A 26,873-nucleotide genomic window follows, 5' to 3' on the forward strand; every position below is an offset into this window, starting at 1 on the left:
TAAAATAAAGTCCTACTAAATGCTATAATTAGTAGAAGTGTACAGGTATATGCAGCTGAAATATTATAATACCTGAGTGAAGTATGCATGATCTTTCTTCAAGCTCATCAGGCTTTCCAGGTGTCCTTTTTTGTCCTCAAGCCACCTTTGGTACCCACTCAAAGGGTCTTGCCCCCATCTGTAAGGACACTTTGCCTCCACAACACCCTCACCACAGCACTCACATGACACATAGCTGTCACAAGAAACCCCCAGGTATGGCATGGATTGGCAAATACGGAAGCCAGCCTGCTGTATTATCAGGTTTCTGTGTGGGGAATCTACTGGGGCGCAGATATATATTTTTGAAGACAGGTTGGCTGTTGCACTCCCAACTCCAAGAGCATATTTATATGTATCAATGGCATCTTGCTCATGGTGTCTCCCCCACTGGATCCAGGGCCTCATTATTGGCTTGTGAGTTTGCTGACAGATTGTGTTGAGCAGTGACTCGCTTGGACTTTCCGCAGCTGCTAGGACACGGTGGGCTATGGAGCCTGTGATGCGACCAACCCGCTCTTGGTGCCATTGCACACAGGATGCCTGCTGGATGGTTGCCCTCTCCACATTTTGAACCTCCTCCTCAGTCACCTGGTGCAAGCTAAAACACCATGGCTTTCTAGGTGGTCTGGCAAAATCTTTGAAACTGTTTAAAACCACAGCATCAGGTGATCTGTCAGCTAGCATTGTGAGGAACTGCTGCTGCTGTGAAAAAGAAGCCTTTGGTATGGGGGGCCGAATTTTCCTTTTGCGAGATTTTGTATCTTCTGTGTAAAAAGTTGTCTCCTTAACAAGGGCTGGCTCAATCTTTTTAACACATGTCTTATTCCACTCACAGGCTTTGCTTGTGCATGCCACTTTGTTGATGCCCATGCGAACACAAGCCTCTATTTTAAAGAGGACAGCTGCTGCATGGGAACAGCTTTCTCCAAGACTGAAAAGAAGGGGGGAAAATAGCCTTTAACTCGAGCTTACTATTGATATTGGGTCCAAGATTTTATATACAGGGCATCAGGTGGTGACAGTTCGTTAGGGCACATGTTGATGGCACTCACTCAAACAAACTGAAGAATATAAGAAACGTACCCGGCCATGCAGTTGCAGTGGACAGTGTGGACAGAGCCGTCACCCTTGACTGCAACCCATGTCTGATGTGGCTTCTCTGTTACTCTCCAGGATGGCTTCACATCAGACCGAAACAGGTAAGTATCAGAGGCAGGTATTCTGAAGTGCAGCACAACTCCAACAAAGCCACTCGTAAAAAATTTATGTGCCTCCAGGGACCAAAAATTTTTCAGGCTGTGATGACTGTAAATCCCTGCATGAGATACAGGGTTATCAATAATACTTTTGCAGCTCATATCTATTGTGCATCAACAACCATAGTGTGGTGAACATATTCACAAAAACCTGCTAAATTTCTCGTTAGAAATGAAAATGATATCAGGTTTAATTCATCAGTAAATGTAATTTTGCCTCTTACCGGGTGATTCAACCAGGTAACAAAAGATGTCAGGGAATGACACATCAGGCCATTGAGTTGGATCATTGATCCATTCGTTTATAACGTAAGGACAACAATCCGATCCCACAAGGGTAATTTTGTTTAGGTATCTTTCCCTGTCAAGGAGCTGTAATGAATCAAAGTACGACATTTTAGCTGTAAGTATCAATGTAAAGATTTTAAATCCGCGGGCTGTCAGTGCTGCAGCCGAGGGGGAAAGGATTGTTTTCCCCCTCAAAATGCCCCGCCCCCAGCCGTGACGTAACTATGACACGACGCCGACTGTATCTATGCATCGATTAACGTCCAATCAGGTTTGAGAACAAACAACGAGGGTGTGGATTACATTTCTGTGAGCACCAGACTGCTCAAGAGTGGCAGTTACACACACCGGGATGCTATCGAGGATAAATTCATTCACATACTCATATAAGAAGGTCGTAACCAAAAAAGGAAAATGCTGTATGCAAAACCTGCAACACAAAAATATCCGACTTCAAACTTTGTTCGGCGCGAGAGCCGCGAATCCGTTTGAGGCTGGCTGCAGAAAGACCGGAAGTCACGTACACACCCAGTCATAAAAACAGACTTTTACAGCATTAAAAACATATTCACAGCCTGGTTAAAAAACCGGCTTGCGTCTAAAACGCTGATTTCACTATCAGCACACACTGTACGGTGAGTTATTTTTTTCAATGTCTACGGTTTAGAAGTTTTCAGTATCGTTTGATTATCCAATCAGGAGCACAGCTCAGGTCACGTGACCGACGAGCGCCCTGCAGCCGTTAGAAATGAAACTCAGCCGACGTCATAGAGAATGTGGCTGCGTCCGCGGATTGGCTTCATTTCACTATTTAAGCAACAGCCGGGTGACGTCGCGGAGGCTACGTCTCTGTTTTATACAGTCTATGCCTATGCTCAGGACACCTGTTGTGACATAATGCTTTGGCTAGCTTTAGCTTAGCATTCATTTTATGCAACAGTACATGTTACTGTCAAGTCATTAAAGTTGTAGCAGCGTGTGTCTCACTGTCTAAACTATGATGAGTCCTCAAAGACAAAGTCTAGTCATGCTGGTTTTATTAAAAAGAAAAAAAGTCGTATTTGTTAAATTTAATCGATTATTATATTGTTAAAACGGCATTTTATTTGATAAACAGTGCTTGTGCTTTGGACTTGACGAGACTTGGAATTATAGACTTGAGACTTCAAAGCAATGACTTGCTCCCACCTCTGTTAAATGTGGCTCATATCGAGTATGATAAGACAATTTTTTTACTGAAATAAGACAAAAACGCTTGATAATATTCAGTTTTTTGCAGTGTTTAAAGTCTACAGCCACATCCTTAAAAATATCACACTCTGTTAAATTATTGTTCGGCCTTGAAGTGACGTTGATGCTGTGGTGAGACGTATTAACAAAGATGGCAAGAATAAAAAGGACAAATGAGCTATTCTGTTGCAAAAATAGTTATTTACATTTACTACGTGGACTGTTCATGCTTCTCTGGTGTAGAAGCAGAAAACTCACTATCTGAATCCCTTTTCTAACTGAACAGTCATTGACCTCACTGATAAGTAAACTCAACATCTCCAGCTACTGTTTGCATGCTGAATACCAACCAGCAAATGCACAGCAATGTCAGTTTTTCTCTAAACAGCTGAGGTTTAGCCCTTCAGCAACCTTTGATTCGACAGGCGCGGACAAAAACGTCTGTCAGAACTGTAAATAAACCGGGAAGATATCCTACAGCCGAACCAGCACAAACAAAAGGCTTTTCTGTGGAAGTGAGGCCAAACAGAATACTGAGACTTCTTCTTCAACCCTCCTTGACTGACATATCAAAAGCATTCTTCGTGTCTCGCAGCGGTACGGCCTTTTGAAAATCACACAGACGCAGTCCTTTCAGAAGCAGCGTGAAGCTGTAAAGCACAGCTTTGAGACAGTCCTCTGCACCGCTCCGACCATCAAAGGAGCACTCAGCAGAGAGATTTGGGCCGAGTCTTTGGAAAAAGCTGCAAAACAGAAACAAGAAACACATTATGTTTATTTTCTAAAAGGTAAAAAAAAAAACAGAAACTGTTGAGCTGTCTTTAGAAGTTGGGAACTTACTCCAAAGTAGTTGTTTGGCACGAAGCCCTCTCTGCCACAGAGTGAAGCCCACCACCAGTCTGACCCCTCAGGTTTCTGCAGGATGGTGACCATGTCTCCGTCTTTGAAGCTCAGCTCGTCGGCTGCCTGAGCCGGGTAGCTCCACAAAGCGTACAGCACCCCGCTGTTCTCGATCCCCATGGCCTCCTCCACACCTGGAGATTCAAAAGCAGAATATAGACAACCATGTTTTTTAAACGTATCTCTCACTGAAAATCTGTCGATCCGTGTGTTGAGTTTTGTGTCTTTGAGTTGAGATTAGAGCATGTATCGTGAACTAGACATTATTTATTAGGGGTGGGAGAAAAAAATGTTATGGAATATATCAGAATTTTTTGTTTGACAATATCAAAATCATGATTTTTTGTCATTTTTTTTTTCAAATTCAAATTCTTCATTTCAGTCTTTGTTTATAAACTAGATAGAAGTACTCGCTCAAAATCATTAAAAGATAAAACCAATAATTTTGGTTAAAAGCCCAAGGTGATAAAAACTTAGTTTATTTTTTGATCCAATAATCAACAAGCTAACAAACCCCAATTAATTGGTGCAACAGTATACCTTAATCTTCAACAAAGTTTAGTAATAGTGCTAAAAAAATCACAAAAGCTAAGTCTTAGACCTACTGGCTCATTCTACCCTGAGGACAAAGAGGAGAAGGGTCAGATTAAGTGCGCAAGTGTTCCCTGAACAGATGAGTTTTCAGACATCTTTTAAAAGTAGACAGGGACTCTGGATTGTATAGAGTTAGGTTATTCATTCCACCATTTGGGACAACAGAGGAGAAATTTATGTTGAAATTTAAAAGCTCAGGGCCATCTAGTCTTTAATGACATTAAAACAATCTAGCAGACGTTTTAGAGAGCTGCCATCATTTTTCTTTCATGGCAGGTAAATCTGAGTGTCGCCTGCGTACAGATGGTGGGATATCCCATGCTTTTTAAAGATCAGGCCAGGTGGGAAGAGGTAGAGCAGGGGTGGCCAACCAGTCAGAGACCAAGAGCCACAAAAATTGCAGTGGTACCTCTCACACATAAACTAAATGACATAAAATGAAAATCAATACATTTCCAATTTTCAAGCAAGATTTAGTGGTACTTGGAGCTGTGTCAAAGACAAATTTCTGTTTTTACTGCGGAAGAGACAAAGTTCCATTGATCGATCTATCTATCTATCCATCTATCTATCTATCTATCCATCTATCTATCTATCTATCTATCTATCTATCTATCTATCTATCTATCTATCTATCTATCTATCTATCTATGAGTGATTGAGAGGAGCACATGTAGAGAAGAGAAACTAAAACTTAAGTATCAAGCTCATCACCCAAGTATTGACCAATACTGATCCCAACGTTGGCATCAATATATCAATATTTTAGAGATAGAGGAAGAAAAGGGAGGAGCATTTAACCCCTCAACATAATTTCTGCCTCATCTTTTAATTGTGACCAAGATCGTTTAAGTGTTTCTGTAGCTCTCATAAAGTTTACCAGGAGCTTTGGTATCCTAGTCCCTGATTGGTTAGTTTTGAGGCATGTGCTTAAAGTGACAAGGAAGTGGCAACGTTACCCTGATCAAGTGTGTTTACAGAAAAAAAGCTCTTATCAAAGTTATCCATCTCCACCTTGCTGTTTTTTGTTAATAGAGTGATTCAGCTCCCGCACGTTTCACGTAAGGGCGTCAAATTTCAACTTCTGTCTGTTTTATCACCAGTTATACACCTTTAAAGGAGTTTCAGCTGAAACATAAGTCTTAAGTCTTTAGATTGTAAGTCTTTTTGACCTGTTTTCCTCCCTTTTTCTCCATCAAAGCCCGCTGGTGGATAAATACCAGGAAGCACGAAACCAGCATTGTTGTCTGAAGGGAGTAGGAGCTGCATGTCCTTATAAGGAGACTTCATTTCTCAGGAATTTGGGATAAAGTTGAGAAAGTCAAGGGTTTGACTTCCAAAATGCGATTATGACACTCCATCTTTATCTGTAGACCGTACCAGTCAGAGAGCTCTGGGTGAGTTCAACCAGGTGCTTCATCTTTGGAGTTAATCGTGGGAAATGAAAGTAGTTTTGATGGTGCTTTTTTCAGTGTGTGTGAATGAAGAGACGAGGCTCACACATTAAAACACTAACCAGGAAAAAATAGAGCAGTGTCAGAGTGTGTAATGTCTTACCCGTCAGGAAGTTCACACACTCCTCAAACCCCACAGCATAAGGATCACACTTCTGGGAGGCGGTGGCGCTGTCACTCTCCGTCATGGCCATGACAGCGGCTCCGTTCCTCACCAGAAACTCGCACAGAGGACGGTCGTTACAAGACGCCGCGCAGTGCAGAGGAGTCCTGTGTGCAGAGAAATGATACTAGATTACTATTCTGATAATAATTATTCACACACACGTGATAAACTCAGTAAGAATCAGTATGCATGATAATATTTACCAGCCGTGACTGTCTGGGGCGCTGGCGTTGGCTCCGATGCGAACCAAGAAATCCACGACACTGTAATGACCTCCACAGATGGCGTTGTGAAGCGCAGTGATGCCTTCATCGTTGGGTTGGCTCGGGTCGCTCATCTATGGAAAACACAGATGACAAACTAACATGTTTAGAGTTTGTTTTCACCGTCTTTAATCTGAGATTGACACCATGAGGATCAGGAGTAAAAACAGAAGAATGCACCACAGCCTTTTGTAATATTTGTCACCAAGTCATTAATGATGTTTCACATAGATTCCAGTTTTTTTAACCACATTTAAAGCTGTTGTTTACACTAAATATTAATAAAAGAATATTATTTTAGATATAAATAGCATCTTCCATGCAGGAGCTGTTGCTGTAATAATATGCTCATATTGCATTGTATGAATAAACAAACACACCTCCTGTGTGGCTTTCTGCACCGTCTCCAGTTCTCCAACCAGCGCTCCATCCAGCAGCAGGACAAGCGGGCTGAGCCGAGCTCTCCTCCCAGAACCTTTACGCTCCCGATTGGACCGTCTCAGGATGGAATGGTAGCTCTGGAGGGACAAGGGACAAAAAGACACGTACAAAGACATTTACTGCAGGGATGTGGTAACTGAAATACAAGGTGGATTTCTAATCCAGAAGTGTTTTACAGCATCTTTCATGATTTAATTTGATTTAATTTAATTTATCTAAATTATTTAATTTATTTTAATTTTTATTTATTTATTTGCTAATTTATTTTTATTTTATTTTATGTATTATATTAATTTAATTTTATTTCATTTATTTTTTTAATTTAATTTTGTTTATTTTATGTTATGTTATTTATTTATTTAATTTTCTTTTATTAATTTAATTTAATTTATTTTATTTTATTATTTTATTTTATTTTATCTTATTTTATTTTATTTTAGGGACAATGCATATTAATTGACATCTCTGTAAATATGCCAGAGCTAGCCATAGGGCAAGTTTTATCTGTAGTCCCTGGCCAGATGTTAAAGTAGGCAAACTAAAAATCACGAAAAAACAGAATTTAAATGTTTGGGGAGCCAGTTATCAGCAAACAAGTCTAAACACTACTAGGACCTGAGGGAAAATAAGCAAATAAATAAATAAATAATAATAATAATAATAATAATAATAATAATAATAATAATTAAAAAAATGCACGAGGGTAAGAAATTAGAATGGTAAAGGAAAGAAAAACAAAACAAAACAAAAGAACCATTTCCTGTTCCTAGCTTTAAACTTGTGTCTCACCTGGGGGATCCGTGAGTTGTGAGATGCAGGTAGAGGTGCAGGGGGCATAGCGCAGTCCTCCCCATCTGAGGAGCTGCTGGTCTCACTCCCGTGCTCCCCCTTCTGCTTCAGCTCCCTCTTGCGAAACAGCTTGTCGATGAGGTTTTTGTACTGGTTGGGTTGGTAATGAGAGGCCTTCTTCAGGGGCCCGGACTGTTCTATGGAGCCTCGTCTCTTCAGAGCTCGGGGGATTTCTGCCCGGATCCGGAGCAGCTCTTCCACGTCAGCAACCACCTGGTTCTGGGCCTCGGGGGCCACCACTGGCTGGAGCCTGGTGGGGCTGAGGGGCCGAGGAGCTGCAGGTACTGTGAGGTGGACCTCTCCACTTCCTTCTGGTTTCACAGGATCCTCAGAGATCACGGGCATGTGACGAACAAAGTCCAGACGCTCGATCTCTGCGTCGATGTCTCCAGGATTCAGCACTGCAATGATACAAACCAAAACACACTTTTAGCACGTTGAGGAGGAACACACTGAGTTTTAGTGTTAAAATCCAACATGGCGTTACCATCGCTGTATATTATGGGCTGTCTCAGCTCAGGAGGGTGCTGCTGAGGCAGAACCACAGGTTGGTGGAAGAAGTCCCTCGGGATGGGTGCAGCTGGATGGTAGGGGCCCATATCCCCTTCTCCTCCCATGACCCTGGGGTGCCGGGTTGCCATCCCACCCCAGCGAGGGTTCTGAAGTCGCATGATGACGGAGAGCGGTATGGGCTTACGCTGGCGGGATTGAGCAGAAGTTGGGGGGATGGATATGCGGGAGATGATGGGTTGAGGATGGTAAGGGGAGTGGACTGGGGAGGAGGCATCTGGAGGAACTGTTATACGAGTGTTACGGGGGAGAGAAGCGTGGGCATAATGGAGAGGTTTGGCACGAGGATCCTGGGAAGGAAAAGAAAGAGGAATGATCAGATAACAGCTTCGTCTCAGGACAGTATACACTCACTGTTCAACTGCTCGTTAACACAAATTTCTTATCAGCCAATGACATGGCAGCAACTCAATACATTTAGTCATGGTCAAGATGATCTGCTGCAGTTCAAACTAAGCATCAGAATGGGGAAGAAAGGTGATTTAAGGGACTTTGAACATGGACAGGCTGGTCTGAGTATTTCAGAAACTGCTGATCTACTGGGATTTTCACGCACAACCATCTCTAGGGTTTACAGAGAACGGTCCCAAAAAGAGAAAATATCCAGTGAGCAGCAGTTCTGTGGGACAAAATGCCTTGTTGATGCCAGAGGTCAGAGGAGAATGGACAGACTGGTTGGAGCTGATAGAAAGGCAACAGTAACTCAAATAACCACTGGTTACAACCGAGGTCTGCAGAAGAGCATCTCTGAACACACAACACGTCCAACCTTGAGGCAGATGGGCTACAGCAGCAGAAGACCACACCGGGTGACCCTCCTGTCAGCTAAGAACAGGAAACCGAGGCTACAATTCACACAGCAACACCAAAACTGGACAATAGAAGATTGGAAAAACGTTGCCTGGTCTGATGAGTCTGGATTTCTGCTCCACATTCAGATGGTAGGGTCAGAATTTGGCCTCAACAACATGAAAGCATGGATCCATCCTGCCTTGTATCAACGCTTCAGGCTGCTGCTGCTGGTGTAATGGTGTGGGGGATATTTTCTTGGCTCACTTTGGGCCCCTTAGTACCAACTGAGTCCAAGGCTACCTGAGTATTGTTGCTGACCATGTCCATCCCTTTATGAGCACAGTGTACCCATCTTCTGATGGCTACTTCCAGCAGGATAACGCTCCATGTCATAAAGCTGGAATCATCTCAGACTGCTTTCTTCAACATGACAATGAGTTCCCTGTACTCAAATGTCCTCCACAGTCCCCAGATCTCAATCCAATAGAGCATCTTTGGGATGTGGTGGAACGGGAGATTCTCATCATGGATGTTCAGCCGACAAATCTGCATCAACTGTGTGATGCTATCATGTCAATATGGACCAAACTCTCTGAGGAATGTTTCCAGGACCTTGTTGAATCTATGCCACTAAGGGTTAAGGCAGCTCTGGAGGCAAAAAGGGGTCCAACCTGGTACTAGCAAGGTCTACCTAATAAAGTGGCACATCTAAAAGAAATCCTCCTTATTTCACCTCAAAGGAAACTCTGTGCAGGTGTGTCATCCACATTCTCACCCCTACCCTGTTTGGGAGTCGTCCCTGTTCTTATCTTTAAGAAACACAACATGCAGTTACACCCATCGTCATGTTGACATGTGGCTTCTCCAGAAATACAAGGGAATGGCAAAAACTGGTTTCTCGTGGCTAAGAAAAATAGTTTGGGGAGCCACCCCTTAGGCCACACAATCCCCACCTCAAACAGTTTCCCACTCACCCACCCACCTTTTTGGGGCTTGAGGCCGGGGGAGGGCCGTCGAGGTTGGACTCTTTCCAGCTGCTGTTTGGCACAGTCTGCCGTAGCCACTCTGTCTCTGTAACAGGAAAGTGTTATTAAGAAAAGCTGGACACGGAGCAGTCAGAGAAAGGTATGAGTGCTGAAACTGAGGCCATTCAAAAACAAAGTTCACGGAGGCGGAGAGAGAAATGAACCAACTGTCATAGGTGTGGTGAGGTTTCCTCTCGTAGGACACGTCTAGATCTGTCTCATTCCACTTGTTTGGGCTCTTTTGCCGCTGCACACCCTCATCTAAAACAGAGAGTGTGTGTGTGCAAGAGAGTGTGTGTGAGAAAGAGAAAAGGAAAGGAAGCACTGTGTTACAAATAGAGAAAAACTCTCCATAAAGTAGGAACTGTGATTTAAAACTAAAAGAAACTTGTTTTTTTTGGATGGTAAAATCAACTGACAGAGTTCTGAGTTTTTTACTTACTTTTTTTTTCAAACTTTGTTTCAAAGGTTTCTTAAAAAAGTGTACAGTTACTCATCAACATGTTGAGAAATTTACAGAAACAGCCAGTCAATGGACAAGTTATGGACTTTCCAGCCTTGTTTCACTTTTACAATGTGATGTAAGAAGACATAAATTTGTGCAATAATTAAACTGGGTATACTAGTGTATTTATATTCACAATGCATAATTATCCAAGTATTCATTGTGTTGCAATGAAATTTGAAGTTTTTTTCTCAAAAATGTCCAAAGTGCTGTTAAACAGATCAATGACTTCCAACACAGCTTTTCCAAACATCCTAGTTTGATTTTGGATGCTTACATTATTTTGCTTTGCCCACAGAAACAACATTGTTTCACAAAAACCAAAACCACCAGGGTCAAAACCACTAGCACTCTGAAGAACTGACCTTTCTATTGGACCAAACCACCAAACCACATTAACTGCCTAATCAATCAATCAATCCAGCTCAAACCGAGGGTTGTCCTACAATTTACACACCGAATAAAAATTTCAGCTCAGGCTTTGAGCAGTCACTGGATCCCAAAGCATCAGGCCAAAAACTAAAGAAATCACTTTAGGCTAGACTTTAAAACAAACTGTTGATGCTTCCAAAGCAGGAAAAGGAAATGCAAGGTTATCACAGCATTGTTTCCAAGAATCAGGAAGTGGAAGTTTCATCGAGAAATTCACAGACAGAGAAACAGTATTTGTAGTATACTACTCTGGTTTTCAGTTTTGGAAAATGAAGCTACAGGTGATGGATTTTATTTTGCCTCTAATATAAATGTACAACACAAATTTTGGGTAGATCTCATGGTTTTAGCTATTTTGTTAATCCTATCATAGCAGAATTATTGTATTTGATTTATACCGTTTACTGAAAAGAAATCTGGAAGGGATTTTTACTTTTACAGCTGATGGAAAAACCACTTCTGTATAAACCATGTATGGTTTCAAAAAGGTAATTAGTGGTTTTTATGGGCTCCAATGAATTTGTAGAAGTAAATACCTCTTTTATGGAAGTTACAAGATTTACTTGTGTTTGTTTTGCGTCATTTAACTTCCATTTCAACCTGAGCCCTAACCTTAGTGTTGTTGTATTGTAGTTGTAATGCCAACTCATTCCAGTAGATGGCGGCAATTCACCAAAACCTGCCACCCACATAGACAAACAGCGTTAGCGCCGTGCATTCGTACTGAGAAATTTTACCAAATCAGTAGGACTTGAGGATTTTTGGCATACTGCAGACTGTGCAAGTTTTTGCATACTGACAACTACAGACTGAATTTCTGACAAAGTTGTAGGCGGTTTGGAAAACAGCCACACAGTCCAGAACAAGCCTCTCAGAGGTAGGAAGTCAAAGATTTCAATCTGGACACTGGAAACTTGGAAAGTGGGAACAACTACCAAAGTACACAAGTCAGGACAAGTCAGGAACTGTCAAAGAAGACAGTCACTCGAGCCCTGATGTCCCAGAAATGGACTGCTGTGAAGGATACCGGCTAAGAAAACTCTACTTTTACAGAAAAGAGAAAGAAACACCTTCAAGCCAGCAGACTGAAGGATGCTGAGGACCATCTGGAGGTGGATTCTGTAGACTGGGAGTAAAATCTGTTCTGCTTCAGTGAATTTGGTGTAATTATTTCTGTCTGTGATGGTTTTTGACTGTTACAGCTGATGTGGTTCAATCTGCTATGATGACCGGGTCATTCAAACCTTCAGTTTACTTTGAGTCATTTGTGGTTGAAACATTGACTCTGAGACTAAACAGCTTTTTTTTGTCAAAGTATCCTGTCTTCAATACATATAACAAAGCTGGTCGCACCTGAAGTTTACATAAATTGAGGCTGTTTCTTAATAAACAAAGAGCCAATGTTTAGGGTTTCCAAGATAAGTTGCCTTAATTGCTCACAATGTTAAAACAAAGTGCCCCGTGTAGATTAGGAAGAGTGTTTCAGCTGGGTTAGGATGACCTGCATCACTCACCAGATGTCCTGAAGCCACCATAACCTCGAGGCAGCGTGCTGGACATGGGGCGGTTGACAGACAGGGGAGAGGGGCTCCTCTCAGGCCGGGGCGACCTGCGCCCCATCTGGTTGTTGTCATAAGGACTCAGCAGGTTTGAAGGGCCGTGGTGTGAAGCAGATCGAGGCGGCTGGTCGTAAAACACCCCCGTGGGGCTCGGGGATGGACTCCTCTCCATGAGACTCACTGAATTGCGAGGACTCCTGTCGTAACGAGACGGGGAATTACGCCTCTGGGTTTGAGGCGAACCTTTGGGACTCTGCTGGCCGTAGGAGTAGCTTTCAGACCCGGTTCGAGGAAGTGGAGAATGAGAGTGTCTGTGGATTTTGGGGGATGAAAGAGGGCTGGAGGAGAACACTGGGGTGGTTGGCATGTTTGGCACGTTTTTGCTGCTGGAGAAGACCGAGTCCATGGGGTTGAAATGGGTTGAACTTGGGGAGAAGGGCATAGAGCTGGAGCTGCCGTTGCTACTTCCGCTGGACTCTCTGGTGGAGAAGAAGGAGCTGGATTTGGGCGTCTGTCTGGAGATTTGAGAGCTGGTCTGAAGAGAAATATCATAAATCAATATTAGGTGGAAAACAAGGCTGCGTATGTGCTTATCATGTGTGTGCGTGCGTACTTGATATCCAGAGCTGCTGTCATTGTTGTCGGACGAGGCCTCCTTGAACAGGGAGCTGAACTCTCTGGATAACTCATCAGCCGTAGCCAGAGAGGCATTAAGGTCATCGTTTATGGTTTGGACTGAAGACGAACCATTTAAACATCAAGCAGTTAGCATTTGATAAAAAACACACACAAAGGAATGTGAGACAAACAGAGGAGATGAGGAAACTCACACAGCATGTTGCTGCCAAAGCTCGTCTGTGAGCTCATGGCTGTGAGGCAGCAGCGGTCAGCTCCTGAAAAATAAAACAGAGAGATTTCTAACCTCAACTAACTCTAAGACTCTTAGACTCTACTGTTCCCCCTTTTCAATCATCTGGCAGCGAGACATCTTTCAGGAAGCACATAGCCTAAACGCCCTTCATGTCCAAACATGCTGACAAGTCCTCAGACTGTGTTAAGTTAGAGAAACAAATCACTCATTGGCAAACTTAAAATGATTTACCACCTCAGTAACATCACCCCATACAGAGGCCCCGCTGACTCATCTTCACGATCTGCAGCGCCAGGTGTTCACATGCCAGTGTCACACATGACACGTCCGCTCAGAGCCAGTTTCAGACAGACAAGTGCAAACAATGATAATTGGATTGATGACGGCAGAGTCGAATTGTTCTGCAGACAGCTCTGTATGAAAATAGGTCAGTTGGCTCAGAGGTGCATCGGCATCTGTCGCAACATGTGCAGGTCGAGCAATCACTGCACGCCTCTAAACAAATCAAATATATGCATGCAAATCATCTTTCAGTCATGTGTTCAAAGGAGAATAATGAGCTCACGGTTCAGCCAGTGTTACCAAAACAACACGTCTCAAACAACCGACTGTTTATGGAACAATTTTCAACAAAAGATAAATAACAAAGACTTCAAAATAAAAACATACTTGACCAACCGTTTGTTTTGATCGTGCCTTAAAGAGACAGATTAGTATAACAACAAGAAGGTTATCCTACATAAATAAAAACCACTTTTTATTGGTTAATTCTTCTCTTTAATGCAGCAGAGCCTCAGTGTTTTGAACCATCTTCAATTCAAAACTAAGGCAAACAAAAGTCTTAAAATTTTTATTCATTTTAAGTTTTTCTTTAAGCAAATCTATTTATCTTTATTATTTAAATTCCATTACATTTTAATTATTTATGTTCAAGTAATTAATTTCTTTTTAAAATTAATTTGTTTTTATTATTTACATTCAATTAAATTTTAATTTATTTTTCAAGTAAATTTATTACTATCAAAATTTATTTGTCTTTATCATTTGAATTCAATTTAATTTTAATTATTTTTTTAAGAAATTTTATTTCTTTTTAAATAATTTTGTTTTTATTGTCTAAATTAAATTTAAATGTATTCATTTTTTTCCAAGTATTTTTTTTCTTCAAAATAATTTCATTTTATTTAACGTTATTTAATTTTTTTGTTAAAATTAAATCAACTCTATTTTATTCTAGTTCATCCTCTTTAAATAAATTAAATACTTAATTCATTCCATTTTCTTTAAGTTCACTTTTTTCTTTTAAGTTATCAAATATTTTTCTTTTTTATAATTTTAACTAATTTAATTTATTTTAATCTAATACATTTTATTCTTTTTTAAGTTCACTTATTTCATTCAAATTCACCTTATTTTATTTTAATTTATTCAAATATTTTTGCTGTAGTATATGTTAAGTCATTTGGTTTAGTTATTTTGTTTTTATTTATTCCATCTATATTATTTGTTTTTTTTCCAAGTTCCTATATTTTCACTTATTTTATTCTAATAAGTTTTATTTTTCATTTTCATTTTCATTTTAATTTTATATATTTCAAGTAATTTTTTTTTTATTTATCATATTTTTCTTTTCAAAAATTTTGGTATTAATCAGATTTTATCTTTTTTTTTGTTTGTTTTTCCAATGTCTTGATTTTTATGTTTATGTATCTTAATGACTCCTCCCACTCTATTACTTTTATTTATTGTCTCTCTGTTCTTCTGTGAAGCACATTTTGGTTTGCATGTTGAATATATGAAAGATATTTTATAAAACAAAGATGACTTTGAGTTCACATGGCTCTGCTCTGGATGACACGAGTGCCATATCAGTCCAAGCGTGATTTCTATTCAGCAGTTGATGCTTGTTCAACTGAAATATCTCATAACGATAATTAAACATCATGTTCATCCAGGTGTATTGAGCCGTCCTTAAACACCTGCCCCACATATGCAGCTCTGGCCTAGTTTAACGAACGCCGTCCTTGAGAGCATATTGACGCAGACAGACGGAGAGAAAGTGAGGTCAGTTTCTCTGTCGGTGAGAAAAACAAGGAATCTACTGTCACTGATGATTCAACTCTGGGCCCACTGTGTGAACACTGAACATTTTTTGCGAGCTGACTGGTGCATTTCTTACAGCGATGACAAACCACAGCTCCTCATACACAATCAGTCATCATCAGTTTGTTGTTTTCAGTGGGTTGATGGCGTTACTTAGAAGGAAATTACTGTAATTTACAGTTTTCTGTGCTCCACTTTCAACCTCGAGGAAATAAAACGGTTATACTTGTTTTTTATAGCTGTTCCAAACAATCCCTAATTCTCTAAAAGTGCAACAATAAAATATAAAGACATGAGAGGTCATGATGCTGAAGGCCGATGCCAGCCTAGTCATTAGAAGGGTATGATTATTGGTTAGAGAGTATTTATTCTGCTTTCACTCTGGTTAAAAAAAGACTCTAATGTTTGTATCTGCCAGGCTAACGGATGTTGATCCTACTTTAAGAAATAAAATAAACAGATGAGAAAACGTAACCACTTTCAGTAGCTTTACATAAAAACTGAAGATAAACTTCCTCCTCATTTCGTACATAAACATGAGTAGAACATTAGCCAAAGCACTGGAGGCAAACACGAGTTAAACAAGGCCATCACACCATCAGATAGCGACTGCTCTTCATTTTGTGCTGTTTACCGGATCAGTTGTGTCTCAATCAGCCCTGCTAACAGACACACATTCCTCACCACCCCTCCCACTCAGGCATTCAGCTCACACACAGCCTGGGACGCTTATCTCTGTCAAGAGCAGCTCACACAAAAAGAGATTACACTCTCACTGACTCATAAAGGTCAGGTCACTCATTCACTGAACTCTTCCCTTTCAGCCCGACAATCTTCTTTTTTTAACCTCATGTTTTACTCCTCTAGACATTCTCTGGGCCTTTTTCTGGTTCCTCCTCGCTGATTAATGTTTGCAAACGCCTTTTTTTAACTGACGAACTTTCAATGAACCATCATAGATTAATAAGGTGCAGTTTCCCTCTATAATTAGTTGGTGGACATATTTTCGGATTGGCTTGTGACATTTATGTTCCCAGGACAAGGGTCTGCAACCTGCAGTTTTGGAAACTCATGGGGCTCTTTGACTCCTTTGCAGTAGCTCCTTAAAAGCATTAAAAAAAATTACTGACATTTTTTTTTGTTTTTCTTAAAGAGGGGATTGATGACTACAGACAATGGCACTAAAAACAATCAAACGTAACATTTTTTTGACCTACATATGCATTGCCTCTTGCAAAAAAAGCTTTCATATTTTTTTAAGATTTTTGCACATTTTTGTTCATTTTTTAAAAGTCATTTTTTTTTTACATTTTTGCAAATATCATTTTATTTCATTTCTGCAAATAATAAAAATTCATTTTTAAAAGTTTTGAATTTTTTTTTTTTACAATTTTTTTTAAATAAATTAAGCAAATTTTTGAAATTAATTTTTTTTCCAAATTAAGAAACTTTGGTAAATTTTCAATTTTTTAAATTCTTAATACTTTTGGAAATTTTGGCACATCTTTTTAAAATTTATAATTTATGTTAAAAAATTGCAATGTTTTAATTTGAAAATTTTTGAAAAATGTTGGATAAATTGAAATTTTATAAATTTTGCAAATTTACAAAATTTATGGCATTTCACATTTTACATTTTTCAAAAAATATTTACAAATTTGTTAAAAAAAAACTCAGACATCACTTGTACAATTTTAATAACACAAAAACCTCTTGTTTGGATTATCATTCATTAGATTTTTACTATATAAATAAAATTGTATTCACTTTTTTTGCCTTTATTGTGAAAATTAAGTACAATTTTTTGGCCCCTGAATGACTTTTTTTTTTTGAAAAAAAAAAAAAAATTAAATTTACTGAATTTTCTTTAATTTTGCAAAGAAATTAAATTTATGGCATTTCACCTTTTACATATTTTTTAAATATCTACAAATTTGTTAAAAAATTAACAAACAAAAAACTAAGATATCACTTTTACAATTTTATAAACACAAAAACTTCTTGTTTGTTTTATTATTCACTAGATTTTTATTATTTATATATAGAATTTTATTCACTTTTTTGCATTTATTGTGAAGATTAAGTACATTTTTGTGGCTCATGAATGACTTTAACCCATGGCCGAGGCAAAATGTCTCCTGTGAAAGTAAAGGCTGCAGACCCCTGCCACAGGAGAAGGGCTGTAACCAAACATATGTAGTGTGAAAGCATAAGAAACATTACTTTGTCTCTTTTCTTTTTTCATCCCATGATGTTTAGAAAAATGATTCACAGGCAAATGACTGAACTGTTCATTTTGCAGTTTTATATATGTTCGTAATGTCTTTTTTTTCTCTGACAGCCTATGAATGATTTGCATCTTATCCTCCTCTGTTTTTCATATTTCACTGCAGTGCAGGCATGCCAAGGTAAATTAAACGTCATCAGACATCAGACTGAAACTTCCAGGAACAGAAGCGTCTGAGAAATCTGCAGTGAGTAAACTACAGATGAAGCGATCTCGCTGAGTATCAAGTGTTGCAACAGCTACACCTTAGAGAACACGCCCAGTGTGTTGGGAAAGTTGTTCATCATCGTGCGCTGAAACTCAGCGACATTAATCATCTCGGGGTACAATGACAGCTGGAGGCCTCTGCAGCTGTACTGTACTCTATTCCAGTCTTTCTGATCTGCCTCGCTGTGGTTGCCTTCGTGGAAAACCTCAGGCTACTTTTTTCTTCTCCAGCACTTTGATTACATTGTCAGATGGTTTCGGACGTTTCCACAAACAGCAGTAAGCGCTCTGGACAGGTCAAGCCAAGCAGAAACCGTGAAGGAGTAATCAAGCAAACTAGTGGCTACCTTTGTTTACGAGAGTTTAAAACTTTATGAACAAACGCTCAGAGGAGAAAAAGACCCAGCATGGGAAGCAGAAAGGGTATTTAAGGATTAAACACAATAATTGTTAGTTTGCAGAATGCAAAGGGTGTGTCTGACTGAGGCAAGCAGTCTTTTCCGCTTTCCTCTTCCTTTAATATATTTTGCCTGCAGTTTCAGATTACACATCTTTCCAATTCCCTTGTTTCTGCTGAACTCCTCTGCATCCATTCATTTCCTCCCCCTCCTCTTTCACTATTATTGGTCGCTCCTTCATATCCTTCCTGGTTTTTCTGACTCTGTCCTGGTCGGGAACTTGGCTGGGACTGAAGGATAACACACATTCCTTTGACACTACAAAATGCTTCCCTTGGTGGTTGATTATTTTCCTTTGGATACCGAAAACACACGCCTGATTGAATATCGTCATGCAGACTACACAAACTGAATGATGTCCTACAAGTAAAAGAAATACTGAGATGCTGTTAAAGATAATTGCTTTTAAATGAGTTTCCAAACAAGGTTGACCTGAAAAATCCAGGTAACCATGATTCAAAAGTCACGTTTACGCTTTTTCATGCCAAAAGTATTACGTCAAAGAGACAATCCGAAGCAGTATTTACCTTGGCTTGGCAGTTTCTCATGTGATGAGCGCTTATGACGAGGCAGGCTGGCGTTTCTGGATTCTGACAGGGGATTAAGGCTAATAATGTGAGAGGTACAGCAGGTATTGGTATTGTGTAATCATTTTTCGTTAACCTAAGTGCTCTTTGTCTCTGTGTTACATGAAGGGGATTATCTCCTGAGTTTATGGTTTCACATGCACAATCTGCAGTGGGAGAGTTACCTAAAACCTTTATTCAACTTGTTGGATGGATTATGAAACAATCACAAACTGTCCTCAGTAGGGTCAGGGTATTGATCTTGTTCTGAGGCTTTTTTTTTTGTCTGGTTTATTTTTTGGAGGTTTTTTGAGTCTGGTCCATATTTTTTTTTAACGTTTTTTTTGTTTGTCTGGTTTATTATTTATAATTTTTTGTTGTCTGGTTTATTTTTTTAGGGTTTTTGTGTCTGGTTCATTTTTTATGATTTTTTTTTTCAATTCTGGTCTGGTTTATTTTTTTAAGTTTTAATGTGAGGTTCATTTTTTAGCGTTTCACTGTCTGTTTTTTTTTTTTTTAAGTTTTTTTTTTTGTCTAGTTTATTTTATTTTATTCTTTTGGACTGGTTAATTTTTTATTTGATTTATTTATATATGTCTGGTTTATTTCTTATGGTTTTAATATGTATATTGTATATATATATATATATATTTTTTTTTTCTTTTTTGAAGTTTTTTTGACTGATTGATTTTCTAAATTTTTAATTTTTGGTCCTGTTTATTTTTAAAGGGTTTTTTTTGTCTGGTTTATTTTTTGAAGGTTTTATGTGTCTGTTTTTTTATTATTGATATTTTTCTATTATTGTTGTTTTGTTTTTTTTGACTGGTTCATTTTTTAAAGTTTTTTTTTTGTCTGGTTTATTTTTAGGTGGTTTTTGTCTGGTAAGGTTTTTTTGTGTCTGGTTTATTTATTAATTTATTTATTGAAACTGGTTTATTTTTTTTAAAGTTTTTTTAACTGTTTTTTATTTTTATTTTTTTTTACTTTTGTATTTATGTATTCAAACTGGTTTATTTTTAAGGTTTGTTTTTTTTTACTGTTTTTTATTTATTTACTTTTTATTTTTGTATTCATTTATTCAAACTGGTTTATTTTTAAGTTTTTTTTTTAAATGTTTTTATTTATTTATTTATTCAGTTATATCCATCCTTTTTTTTTTTACACATTTTTTGTATCCAAGATATTTTTAAGGGTTTTTTGTCTGTTTTTTTATGTTTTGTTTTCTGGTTTACGTTTTTAAACACTTGGGCTTTTAAATAATAAAAAAAACAGTTAGGTTTGTTTTCATGCACTTACAATAGATTGTTCCCGGATTAATCATATCCTCTTCTTCTGTTTAGCAACGCTTCACTGCAAGAATCACCCCACCCAAAATATTTCTTTTTATGATGCCTACACCCGCTCCACCGACCTAGTTAGTCACTGAAATGCTTACCCTTTCCACCTACAAAGACATACAATGGAGCATGCATTTGTGCAGGTACACTCACACACACTGGGTACAGTCTATTCATCAAAGTAACTGTCGTGCCAAAGAAAACTGCCTTGAACAATGCAGCTCTATTGATCCTCTTGAGCTGAGGATAACAATCTATCTCTGTGGACACTGTAAACTATCAATCCTCCGAAGGATATGATGATATCTAATCCCTGCACAACACAATCACCATTCTTCATTAGCTCTTCTCTGGCATCTTTACTTCTAGCACTATGCCAGCTATCCTCTTGTCCTACAAAGCAACACAGCATGTTCCTCGCAGCATGTGACTCAGGAATCTCTCAGCGGTGCACAACATAACAGGCATTTCTGCCAAGTTTCATGCCCCATCTAATGCCTCCAGTGTGTCGAGGTGCACAGCAGAGCGATTACCCAGTGGCGACAAATAGAGAGTATCTGCATCACATGTGTGTGTGCATGCATGGATTTAATCACACAGTAGAAAGTCCAACACGGATCACAGTGTGTGCCTTTTTGAAACAGGTTACAGCAAGTGCATCCCACAATGTAGCAGAGCTGGTTTTGACTGGGACCCAGTGTACTGCACACTTGTTGGATAAATGCCATTTAAACCCTGCTCTAACAAGAAGGTTTGGTTTTTTTTTAATGTGATCGGATGTGAAATAAGGTCAGAAGAAATTGGCACGTTTCAATTCTAGGTTGCAGTCATGAGAAGTAATTCATGACTGATTGTTTTATGATGTATTTTGTCATCATGGTAACACTTGAAAACACTGATAACACACATCTACAACACTTAAGCAAACTATAATATCAGATAGAGGATCAGCAATACTGTTGAATTAGATTAAACCAGTACAGCTGAAATCACATGATACAGAAACACTTAAATGTTACAGTTAAGCTTCCCTTTGTGGTTGCAGATTGTAAGTTATGCCAGTCAGGAATGGTAACATCTGATTTTCATTAGTTTGAGAACAAGCTCCTCCTCACACGTCTCATAGTAAGCGACACAACCATCGAGATAACTTTTCAATACAACAAAAAATCGTTTTGAAAACTATTAAGAGTCAGACAAAGTACTCGGAGAATAGATGGATTCGTCTGTTCAATAAAAATCCACCTCTCACCGTATTTCCCACACTCAGAAGTTCGTAAGCTTCGAGGAACTTGGAGCATTCCTTACCTCAAAGTAAAAGAGCCTCTTTGTTCTCCTGTGCCCGGTTAGAGAGAAAAGCTGACCCTCGTTTAAAGTCCCTTGCCTTCCTGAAGTTGGTTGCTTAGTCTGTGTTTCTCTCCAGTGGCGCTTGTTCCAGACATTTAGTCATAGCTGCGTACTGAGCGGAGTTATTTTGGCTCAGAGTCCAGCCCCTCTGGCTCACTCTGCTGCTGAAACCCGAGCCAGGTGTTCCTCTCACAGCTGGCGCAGGTGAAGCATACCATCGTGTTTGAGCTGCAGTTTTTATTGACGTGTATTGACAGGACGTAATTACGTTGTGAAATATCGAGAGGGACGTAAAGCAGACACTTTAATGAGGCGGAGAGTTGTAAAACGTCTGTCAAATGATACACGTTTATTTGAAGTTGTGCACAGCTAAAACTTGTATTGTTTTTCTCTGTTGTTGGGAAGATACAAATAATGCTTTATGAAGTTCAAAAAAATAAATTTTGAGACTTATTGGCTCGATCTTGAAAAAGTTTCACCCCTTTTTTTAAAAAAAAAACAAACTTTATTCATGTGTAGTGTTATAAAGTTGAGCTGCAACAGCACCTTGGTGATGGATACTGTGACCCTGAAGTGCAAAACAGCAAAAATGACAGCAGGATGACAAAAGGGCAAACATAGCAACAAAAAGTGGAACAGAAACCAGAAACAAAAATTAAACATAGAAACAAAACAGGAACAATATAGAAAGACAGATTAGTACATATTTTTTTAATCTTTCACCTCATATTTTTCTCTTTCGTTGCTAGGCGCTGCCCAAGTAGCTGCTTGTTGCAGCAGCTCTCTCTTCTTTGTCCGTTTCTTGTGATTTTTTTCATCTCGTTTTCGTCATCTTTGTATTTGGAGTGGATCATTACTTTGTATGGTTCATTGTTGGTCACGGACACCAAACTTTTTGTGGCTTCGGCGGTATTTTTTACTACTTTTCTCCTATGTTTGTCTGGAGATCCTAACCATGGCTGCATTGTTTACATGTGAAATTAGCTGTTAGCAGCCTGTAGCATGTCAATGCTAACTGGTGCAAGGCCAGATGATTTCCCTCAAGGTGAGGAGAAGGAGGTGAGGACAACGTGCTGGTTCTCGGTTGTGAGCTGGGAAGTGACGACGTGGACCTGTCCTTCCATCCATGGTTGTTGGGAACGTAAGATCTATCTCCAGTGGGATGGATGAGCTAGCCGTGCTAGCCCAGCGGCAGAGGGGCTGCTGGAGGGCAGAGTGGCATCGTGCTGTTCACGAACGTGGCTGACAGAGCTGACATTGGACGCCGGCGCCACATTGGAGGAGCTTTGCCTGCAGTGAGCAGACAGGATCCAGGAGACAGAGACTGAACAGACTGCTGGGGAGGCTCAGTCCTGGACCCTGTGGAGGTGGAGACTGGCTGGGCTGGGGAGTGGTGGACAGGATGTCGTCATCTATTTTCTTGTGGACCTTTTTGTACTTTCTATACTCTTTCTTACTTTTGTTTCCTTGATAGCTGCTGTGACTCCTGAATTTCCCCTCGGGGATAAATAAAGTATTTTCTATTCTATTCTATTCTATTCTATTCTATTCTATTCTATTCTATTCTATTCTATTCATCCAATCAGAGACTAGCCCTGGCAGAGTAGTTACCTTCTTTTCTTTTTCCCCCTTTTTTTGTTTTCTTCTTTCTTTTTTGTTGTTTCTCTTTATTATTTTTCTTTTGCTTGCATTGTATTTTTTGTCGTTGCATTTTCTCTTTTGTTGTTGTTGTGTTTTGCACTTCAGGGCCACCATATATAGCCTTTAGTAAAGGCCAAAAGTTTTATATCAAGACCATAGTTTCACTGGTTTACTTTGCAACAAAATAAACAGGACTACTATATAAAGGAAAAATAACCTCCTTGGACTTAGACAAAATTATAGCATAAACAAGACATTTGTTCCACAAGTTTTTTTTTAGTTTTATGCCAGGAATTGCATTCCAGGCTTTGTTACGTTTAACACCAAGATATTACTGAATTGTGGGATGCACTTTTCAGACTGATCAATCCAATCCCAGACCTTGACACAGCTTGGCAGAACACTAAGGTTATTATCTTGCTGAAAAACAAACTTTAGACCCACAAGTCTTAGTCTAGATGGAACTGCATAATGCTGAAAGATGAAATACTGTACCTTCTTTATGACACCCTTTACCTAAAACAATGATTTTTGCACGCAGCCTCTCAAAAGCAAAATGAATAAATAATGTAAATATAGCAAACTGTGATTTTTTTTTTCACTTTTGCACTGAAGTTGTGACTCTTGCAACCCTTCTAGAAAATGCATTTAACTCTCAATTGTTTGTAAGAAAGGCATTGAGAATAGAAACTTTAAGTTGCTACCAAACTTCTGGCCTGTAGTGTATGTGTTGGTAAAGGGAAAAGGGTTGAGTATTCTCGCGTTTCTAAGGTGTATTTTTGTTTTATTGGCAAAATTCAGTCTCATATTCAGGTAAAAATTACGCAATATCACAGTCTCTTCATCAAGGTGTTATTTAATTTCATATCTTCTCCTCTGATATGAGTAATCAAAAAGATAACTTGACCGATACTGCGTTCACCTCCTTATTTGCACGCCTGTGGAGGGCTTGTTTGTCAATCATTTACGTCACCACGTAACCTAAACGTGCTCCGCCCGACAGTGGTGAAGTGTTTCCGCAAAGATGGTGGTCGGTGCCTTCCCCATCGCCAAGCTCCTCTACCTTGGAGTGAGGCAGCTCAGCAAGCCTGTGGCGAACAGAATAAAAGCAGGAGCCATGAGAAGTGAATTCTTTAAAAACTACATCTGTCTACCACCGGCACAGCGTGAGTAACCGAGCTAACGGCAGCCTGTGACCGCTAAACATCGGTGTAAGACACCCTGACCGGGGATAAATGAGGAGTGCTGAAACAACCAATGAGAGCGCATGTGACAAAAGTGTGATCCAATCAGATTCATGGTTATATCTGGTCGACCAATAGTAGCTAGGCAAGGTTGAAGAGGGCGGGTCTTCTCTGTCATTGAGCAGGTTGTGTGTAAATCTTGCTTTCCCTTTAGTTTATGCCACGACAGAGCCCAGAATATTTCTTTTAAAACAAAATAAATCTAGAATTTATAAAATTTAAGTGAGCATCCTCATTTTCAGCCGTTTTTAACATATTTTTTTATTTTTGGTCGATCAAAACACTGCCATGTTTGATGCTAATTTTGAATCACGTTAGTTGTACCTGGCTTGGTAAGAGAGGCAGAATTATCTAAAAGATATATTTATTTAAATCCAAAACATACAAGTCTGTAGCCATAAAAATGTGTCTTGATTTGAGATGCAGTGTTACTTTAATGAGAGCTAAGCTATCTACTGTAAGCATAGAAATTGAGGAATATGGGTGGTGCTTGGTCAAGAAGATGACCAAGTTTTGGTCGACTCACCAGATGATTGATGATATAAACACTTATCATTGAGTGTAGATATTTTAATGTTAAGCTAATGGTACAAGTGGAAGCTGAAACAGGGTTATCCCAGGTCATTGCTGGAGGTTGTGATTATTTAGAATGCATGTAGACACATCATTCACACATGTTACAGGTTATCTGACGCACAAGGGACCTACAAGCAATGCTTAAAGACTCATTTTTGTTTTCACAGTTTACCATTGGATTGAGATGAGAACGAAGATGCGTATCATGGGCTTTCGGGGTTCCACCATTAAGCCTCTCAATGAAGACGCAGCTGCAGAACTGGGTGCAGAGTTGCTGGGAGAGGCGATCATCTTCCTCATCGGTGGCGGATGCATGGTGTTGGAGTACAGCAGGCAGGCTGCAAACTCTCGTCGCAAAGAAGATGAGCTAAACGAGACACTTACGAGCCTACAGACTCAGATAGCTGAGCTAACACTAACCACAGAGACTTTGGATGCTCAGTTAAGGGAGGTCAACAGGCAACTTGTGTCGTTCCCTGTTCCTATGAAAAAATAACATCTTTGCTGCAAGGCGAGGCTGAAACCCCCCCTGCTACACACTCTGTCCCCTGCTCATTTATTTGGGTGGATGAGTTGAATTCAAGCATATCCATGCACTGTGGATTTGGGTGTTGTAATTAGCTCATATTTTGAGCAACTAGTTGTTATGGGGGATTGCTATGATATTCATAGTATATTTCTAAGACCGATCTAGCATGTCCAATCCGTATTTCCACTGTACATAGAGATTTACAGTTAAACGCAATGGTGACTTTCAAAATAATATATTTTGCTAATGCTACAGTGTTATTATGAGTTGGAAAGGTGTATGTATGCTCTTTTGCTATCTTTATTGCCTGTAAAGACTGGACTTAATTTTCTGAAAAAGTCATGTTCATTAGGAACATCTTGTGTGCTTTATGAGTGGAAAAAAAGATATTTTGTCTCATCAACAGATTGTTTTTGAGTTTGATGTGCCCCAAGAGTTTCATTGATATGCCATGATGCATTTAAACTGTAAATCTCTTTGCTGGTTCATGTACATTGGATGTGGTGTAAATTGTAAAGACTTGTGTAAAATAAAAAAGATATTAAGTCTTGGTGGAGTTTACATCCTATTACACACAACACACTTGCTACACATTGACTAAATCACTGGCCTGTCCTTGTTTGCAGAGTGATTCTTAACTTGCTCCTATCTTATGTATTTATGTAATTTTAGAAATGCTGAAAGCAACAGTTTTTGCATCGTGACCCAGCCAGAAAACTTGATTTTGCTCTTTTCAGAGTGAGTCTTGAAAGGGAAAAAAAGTAGATTCTGGTATGAGTGAGCCACTCTTTCTAAATATTTTTGAAAGCAAAGTGAAGGAAGAATTCATTTTTTTTAACGCTTTGACTTGTGACTTAGTGTTTGGAATCCAGATAATGTTGACATATTTTACTTTTTTGTTTTTTGTTTTTTGTAGCTTAAATGGAATGTGCTTCTGCAGGTGCTGGTTTTGGCCAGGACACTCGTGTAAAAGAGATTTTAACCTCAATGAGGCTTTTCCTGGTTAAACAAAATTTATACTGATTTATATTTTAAAAGTTTTTTTTTTTTTTTTTTTTTTTTTTTTTCTGAAAAGCAAGATAATATTGTTTTACAGAATTTGGGGAAAAAAATGTGATGCCAGCTCATCAATAGTCAGAAAAACAGAACCTTTCACTGTAGTTGTAGGCTGAAGCGAATAGGCGGGTAGGTGTTGAAGACTACACTACCCAGCATCCCTCTAACGTAAACACTACATCACTTCCGTGGATTGATTCAAGATCCAGAGGACGCACACTCTAACTTACTCAATATGCCACTGCCTTTATATTAATGTTTCATAAAAATGCTTTAAATTTAAAG

The 26,873-nt window shown here is 39.1% G+C and overlaps 2 protein-coding genes across 3 annotated transcripts; one reads left to right on the forward strand and one right to left on the reverse strand.

The window, feature by feature from the left end:
* Positions 1–1,957: 1,957 nt before the first annotated feature.
* On the reverse strand, positions 1,958–21,753 carry ppp1r13l (protein phosphatase 1, regulatory subunit 13 like). Of its 2 annotated transcripts, XM_074680436.1 has the most exons (13): positions 21,504–21,753; positions 13,197–13,259; positions 12,980–13,101; positions 12,322–12,901; positions 10,039–10,131; positions 9,828–9,916; positions 7,971–8,343; positions 7,424–7,884; positions 6,574–6,711; positions 6,134–6,267; positions 5,868–6,034; positions 3,657–3,850; positions 1,958–3,559 (listed from the first exon to the last, which is right to left on the reverse strand). In XM_074680436.1, exons 2-13 carry the CDS (start codon positions 13,231–13,233, stop codon positions 3,524–3,526), a joined length of 2,424 nt encoding a protein of 807 aa, XP_074536537.1. In that variant the 5' UTR covers positions 13,234–13,259; positions 21,504–21,753; the 3' UTR covers positions 1,958–3,523. The 2 variants fall into 2 exon arrangements, with proteins under 2 accessions (XP_074536537.1, XP_074536538.1); XM_074680437.1 differs by lacking the exon at positions 10,039–10,131.
* A 2,393-nt stretch (positions 21,754–24,146) lies between these two features.
* opa3 (outer mitochondrial membrane lipid metabolism regulator OPA3) lies at positions 24,147–26,259 on the forward strand. Its single transcript, XM_074679920.1, has 2 exons — positions 24,147–24,349; positions 25,171–26,259. The coding sequence occupies exons 1-2, from the start codon at positions 24,208–24,210 to the stop codon at positions 25,497–25,499; spliced, it is 471 nt and encodes a 156-aa protein (XP_074536021.1). The 5' UTR covers positions 24,147–24,207; the 3' UTR covers positions 25,500–26,259.
* Positions 26,260–26,873: the final 614 nt, after the last annotated feature.

This window comes from Halichoeres trimaculatus, unplaced genomic scaffold (assembly GCF_033239565.1).
Source record: "Halichoeres trimaculatus isolate MK-OKI-2021-1 unplaced genomic scaffold, fHalTri1.1 fHalTri1_scaffold_9, whole genome shotgun sequence".
In the NCBI taxonomy this organism is placed as follows: domain Eukaryota; kingdom Metazoa; phylum Chordata; class Actinopteri; order Labriformes; family Labridae; genus Halichoeres; species Halichoeres trimaculatus.